The sequence below is a fragment of the Prosopis cineraria genome, unplaced genomic scaffold (assembly GCF_029017545.1).
Source record: "Prosopis cineraria cultivar Desert tree isolate PC_DT_omini unplaced genomic scaffold, ASM2901754v1 PC7, whole genome shotgun sequence".
Taxonomy (NCBI): domain Eukaryota; kingdom Viridiplantae; phylum Streptophyta; class Magnoliopsida; order Fabales; family Fabaceae; genus Prosopis; species Prosopis cineraria.
The window spans coordinates 18,031,871-18,038,157 of NW_026555338.1; the positions used below are offsets into that span (position 1 = coordinate 18,031,871).

The 6,287-nt window shown below is 34.0% G+C and overlaps 1 protein-coding gene across 6 annotated transcripts; it reads left to right on the plus strand.

The window, feature by feature from the left end:
* Window positions 1-2,584: 2,584 nt before the first annotated feature.
* LOC129315025 (protein FAR-RED ELONGATED HYPOCOTYL 3-like) lies at window positions 2,585-6,287 on the plus strand. Of its 6 annotated transcripts, none has more exons than XM_054958520.1 (6): window positions 2,585-2,894; window positions 3,205-3,289; window positions 3,735-4,123; window positions 4,457-4,942; window positions 5,109-5,320; window positions 5,850-6,287. In XM_054958520.1, exons 4-5 carry the CDS (start codon window positions 4,529-4,531, stop codon window positions 5,313-5,315), a joined length of 621 nt encoding a protein of 206 aa, XP_054814495.1. In that variant the 5' UTR covers window positions 2,585-2,894; window positions 3,205-3,289; window positions 3,735-4,123; window positions 4,457-4,528; the 3' UTR covers window positions 5,316-5,320; window positions 5,850-6,287. The 6 variants fall into 6 exon arrangements, with proteins under 6 accessions (XP_054814495.1, XP_054814497.1, XP_054814496.1 ...); XM_054958522.1 differs by having other exon boundaries at window positions 3,735-4,027; XM_054958521.1 differs by lacking the exon at window positions 3,735-4,123.

Below are 6,287 nucleotides of genomic sequence, written 5' to 3' on the forward strand. Positions count from 1 at the left end.
CTGTAATGCCCCCTCTGTCAGGTGATCTCCTCTAAAATTACCCTGAAATTATGAAATACCTCTTGAAATTAAAGGCAATCGTGAGGTATTAATATCAAGCTTCCTTAAAGTATCCATATTTCAAGGATAACTTCCCCCTCCCCCTTATTAATACTATAAGCATATTCAAGCAGTAGTTTTATAAAGCTAGCCTCTACCAACCTTACCCTCTACTACCTACTATACTCCAGAGATGATGAAGGAGACTTTACCTTTCCTACATATGAATCCACCAATTGGACCATTAACATATCATCATCATTATCCTTTTGAATAGATAGCAAACTTCCCTAGAGTACCTCCTCCTTTTGACCAATAAATCCCTAATCAATATCCATACATCTCCCTTATGACTTTACCTTTCCTCAACAACTAACGCTCTAAAATGAGACCCATCATTCCCCTTAGAATCATGGTGTGCTTCAAGTTCATTTGACTTTCCATCACCCCCCAGCATCCTTATCTTATAGAATTTTTGAGACACTAACCGAGTACCAAACATTACCTCCTCTTCGCTCACAATACCATCTTGGTCAAAATGATGTTTTAGAGAACATGCTTTATCCACATGATTATACTTTCTACAAGCAAAACAAAGGAGATGCAAACCCTCATATTCAATAATATACTCTTTTCCCTTAAGAATACACTTAAGAAGCAATGCATCACTCAACTTAATCTGTACTCTTACTCTTGCATACCTCCCTGAAGTCAAAATAGAAGTCAACATATCAACATTTATATTTTCTCAAATTCTATTACCTATACATTCCAAAATTGCCTTATTGTAATATTCTAAAGGAAGATCAAGAAAAACATGCCCAAATCAACAATCACCAACAAAAGCCTTCATTGGATTGAAATTGGAATACCACTACCTGATAGTCATATAGTGATCAAAAGCATCTATGAACTACCTTTTAACATGGTATCAAAATCATCCTTGCTAGAAAAACGTACAACAAAATCATTTCCTATATCAATAACAAAGACCACACCTACTTTTGCCCAAAGTGACTATATGACTCTCCATCCTCTCAATGCCTAACCACATACTAAGAAACTTGACCACAAGACTCAACATAGAAGGCTTATGGATCCTCTTCTTCTCTTCCTTTGTCAAAACTAACTCAAGGATCAACCACTCACCTCTCTTATATTCAATAATAGAGATACTTGCCTTTCTCTTCTCTCTTGAAATAGGATTAATGCCTATCGACCTATAAAAACACACAACTCCTTTCTTCCCTATAAGATTTGACTATAGGAGCCCACCAAATCCCTAGCCTTTACCATTCCTCTCAAAAACCTCTTATATCATAAGTCTCCTAATGATCTTTCTTAATCTTTTACTTGCTCTAATGAATTAAATATGCCTCCTCCACTATCTTACACCCTTCTTCAAGCATAGGAAAGTTAGCAAAGTGAGAGCATTCTCATCAAAACTTCACGCGTTGAGAATTTTTTTTATTGGAATTGACATGTCATGCAATTCCAAAAAGAACTTATCTATGCTAAATATTGGAATATATATTGCAGTTGTTACTACTGAATGAAGTCAATAGCGATTGATAAGGCTAAGGTTCAATTGGGATAGTTAGAAAGTATATAAAATAAATAAGAAGTGAAAGGGCTATGAAGAAAAGGGGAAGAAGAAAAAGAATGTGAAAAGGACAATGACAATAGAGAAAAAAGTTATTTTTATTGGAAACGTGAAAGTTAATAATTATTTGAAAATGAATATTAATGTGTCAAATAGAAGTTGAATCCAAATTAATAGTAAGGATAAAAAAAATTTCATGTAGAAAATTAATTAAAGCCACAATTATTAAGTAAAAAAGAACTGCTTACCTTTAACCTTAACCTTATGTGAATGGAGTCATTAGTTGAATTGAATGATGATTGATTAATTGATTATAATATATTATTTAAAAATATAAATAAATAAATTATTTTTTAAATTTTAGGTACTATAACACCATAGATTCTAAACTTATTTATCATGTAAATTATTCTCTTAACTTTTAAAAGTGATGCAATCTTACTTTTACCATTAGAAAAAGTTAATTTTAATTATTAGTTGATCCAAAAATAATAGAAAATGTCCTTGTTTGTAATTTTCGAGTTCTTTAATATAATTTTTTGATCTTTTTCTTTAATTTTTTGTTTTATTTTCTAGTTCGATCATGGTTAACTTTTGTTAATAGTAAAGATTAAATTTTATCATTTTTAAAAGTTAAAAGAATAATTTGTATAATAAACTAGTTTAAAGTTTATGATGTAATTAAATTTAAAGTTTAGGAGATAATTTTTTCATTTATTCTAATTAAAATATACATGCATATATTATTATATATATAGATAAAAATTAATTATTTTATCCTATAATTTTGACTAAATTATAATTTTATTTTTAAATTTTAATTCGATATAACATAATTTTTATAATTCTGATTTAATTTTAATCCCTAATTTCAAGAAATAACTTAAATATGATTAATTTACAATATATATAAATAAGACAAATGAACGAGGGCTTGGCGGCATGGCGGGGTCGTTGGTTTGGGTGGAGGCGTCGCGCACTCCCACGTGTAGCCGGCGACTGAGAGCTGAGAGTGTTGATGGAGAAGGGGGAATCCTCGCCGGTGGTGATAGCGGTGCCGGAGGTGAGGGAAAATTAGTGGCTAGGGCCTATCTTTAGGCAAGAACAACCAGGGAAAGCCAGGGTTGTGGGAGTTCGGTTCGGCCGAGACATGACGTAGAAGGGGAGTCGGCACCGGAGTTGATAGTGGTGACAGAGAAGAGAGAAAAGTAGTGGTTTAGGGTGCTTTGGAGGGTGAAATTTCGCTTTCAAGGTTCGGATCCCATGCACCTTAATCTATCTTTTCGTCCATGATTCCATTATAGTCGTTCTCTCTGTCTTTTACGTTTGTGTGGATCAGGATTTACGTTTGGCTTAGGCTGGACAATTTGCTGATGTTCGGCTGTGCAAATATCTTATGCTTCTTTGCAAATAATTTTTCAATCTTTGAAAATGCTGAGAATATTTAAGTTCTTTTTATCAATCTCTGCAAATATTTTGAAGTTCAATGTCTGCAAGAAAAAATTTCAATCTGTTCCACTTTTATCTGCTTCTTTATGAGTAGTTCCGTGATTTACGAGCAGGTGGAAAGGAGACTGATTTCCATTTACCTTGCTGAAAGTTCGCCCAACGAGAAGTCTCCTAATTGACACACCCAATTTTCTGCAAGTATAATTGTGGTTTTATTTTTTATTTTTTATTTTTTATTTTTTTGTTTGGTTTCCACCCTAATTTTCTTTCTGTAAGTCATTTCTGACGTCTTAACTAAATCAAATAAGAGGTAGTCAAGTAATTGATATTGTCTAAAAAAGTTCTTATTAAATGTATCATCTATAAAACATTTTATCTCTCATATGTAAAATTTTACTTCACTTGTAGAAAATTACAAAAAGGTAAAATTAGAAGTAATTAATTTTCCATTTTTTATCCAATGTGACTTATAAAAAAGACTGTCAATTTCTTCCAGAAGGTGACTTGCATATAGGATTGGAGGGAGTAGTTCTTTAGATCCCTAGGCTAGTTGTAGCCATGCCGAATTTTATCACAAGTAATTGTGTAAGCATGGTCCATGAATGGAAGCTTCAAATTCATTTTTCTATTCTGTTTTGTGCAGATTTTGAGGTAGGTTTTCAAGTTGCGGTGTCGCTGTTCCTTGGGCATATACAAGTTTTGTTTACGCTCGCTTGAATCTTCTAATTTTAAGTTCAAGGATGGTTTGGACTTTGGATGGTTGAATGGCTCCTATCATAATTTGCTAACTAATAAGGACAAAGAAGTTTTGATAATTTGTAAGGAGAAGCTGACGTATGAGCTAGGTTTTGTTGAAAATGATGGCATCATTGTCTTTGTGCTCTTTCTCTTGAAAGCTTGATAGCCTGATTACTCTTTTGCTCTAGAAAAGATAGGGTAAGGCGATGAAATGGAGGATAAAAACATGGCTCGGCTTCTATTCAGTGCACAATGGCATGCTGATATCATAAGGGTTTCGCTGCTTTCTGACAAGTTAGGTTCAGATGGGTAGAACATTTTCTATGTTTAAAGATATAGAAACATTCCCTTTTGAAAACAGTCATGCTTCCTCTTTACTGTTTAAAAAAAATGTTCACTTAATAAGTTTAAAGATATTGAAAACATTCCTTTTCTTGATTTATTTTCTGGATATGGAGATTGTAACTTGGTAGTGGTAGCATATTCTGCTGGGCAAACACACCTAAATACATTGCACTTTGTTGCGCAATTATCATAGTGATCATCTTGATTTTTCACATAATTTAGATTTGCGGTTACAAAATACTATTAGCTTCATCTTTTTTATAGTAGGATATTTCTGGACAGGTTCTTTATGGTAAGGAGTAAGGTGAGGTTCCTCGGAGATTGGCTTATTGAGGTTAGCTCTTTTAAATCAAAATGGAAGCTCCCCTGGATGATGGAAATAGGGACGTGCAAACTTCTGGGGATGCTGGCATGAGTACACATGAAGTTCAAATTAATCAAGAACCATACGAAGGTTTGTCATTTGAATCAGAAAAGGCTGCAAGAGAATTCTATGATAATTACGCCTCACGGGAAGGATTCACAACTCGTGTTCTTTCATCACGAAAGTCTGAGCGAGATGGTTCAATCATCTCTCGTGGACTTGGATGTAGAGGTGTGTCTTATAGTCGAACAAAAACTACATTTGAGAAGCAAGATCGACAAAATGTTTGTACAGCAATGATTCTGTTGAAGAGAGAAAAGGATGGGGAATGGGTCATCCGGAAATTTGTTAGGGACCATAATCATCCAGTGATGGTTGACTTGGAGAAAACTCCTCGAACACTCGTAAGACTGTCCTAGATCTGAAATTTCTGTAGGATGTTAATTTTCCCTTCTTTTATGGTCTTGCATATGCATGCCACTCTAGAATTGTCACGTAGCCTGGTGGAAAAATTAACTGTAGGATTGTACTGATTCTCTTGTACATGTTTCTGTGTAATTGATTTTGTAGGATGAGAAGGATAAGAAAATTCAAGAATTGACTGCTGAAGTGCGGATTAAGAAGCGATTGAGTGCATCATACCGGGAGCAGTTAGAAACATTGTTGAAGGATGTTGAAGGCCACAGTGAACATATCTCCAAGAAAATCCATTTAGTTAATGAAACTCTTAGGAAACTTGATGCTCGGATGGGAAAACTTCCAGAAATAGATCAATGAATCATGTGAGTTTTTTTTCCTTTTTTTTTTTTAACCTTAATGAATCATGTGAGTAGCTATCTACACATTTAGCAGTCCTGCCTATTTGTCCAATACCATTTCACTGATAGAGATATTGAAGTTTGTCCTATATATCATGTCAATCCCTGTTTCTATCTTGGGTTCTAGTACTTTATTATCGGTTTTCCATAGAAATAATCCACAAATAGGTCTTATTCATGACTTGCTGTCTATGATGTGTTCTACTTCTGTTTTATCTGTTTCCCTAATAGAAAAATATCACCTAACTCATTCATGGTTTTGGTACTGTATTATCTGTTATATGTCTTATTCATGGTTTTAGTACTGTATTATCTGCTTCCTCTCTGCACCATCACAATCCATTCTAAATTTTAGCTTTTACACTTAACATGGTAGTTGAAAGCAAGGAATGTTTCTACATCTTTAAACTTAATTTGGTGAATATTGCCTTCATAATGCCCCCATTTGTTTTCAGAGTGTAGTTCCATTCTTTGATCATATTAATATGCACAGGAGAAAGCACAGCTCAGACAGGTGGATACCAATCTGCACGCACGCACACACACCTGTATTGCTTCTCTGGCCTAACGTGGCTCAAGATAGATCTCTGATCTTTACAAAAACAAGATTGGATTCAAGGAGATAGGAAGGTAATTTTCTGAGTCTGTACATTATGTGAGGCATTTTGATTTGTCGTTGGCACAAAGCAAAAATGGTTTCTTTAGATTAGTTTGAGGTAAGAATGTGATTGTTGCATGACGGTGCACTCAAGGGCAGAAAGTTGATGAGACTAATCTTGTAAATTCAAAAGGATTGATGTCCGAATTTGTAGTGTAAAAGGGAAGATGTAATGCATTGAGAAAAGCAATAATTGTTAAATTTTAGTATTTAAGAAAATCAGAAATTGTGTATAATATGTAGTTTAAGAGCTTGATGTTATCTTTTTGGCAC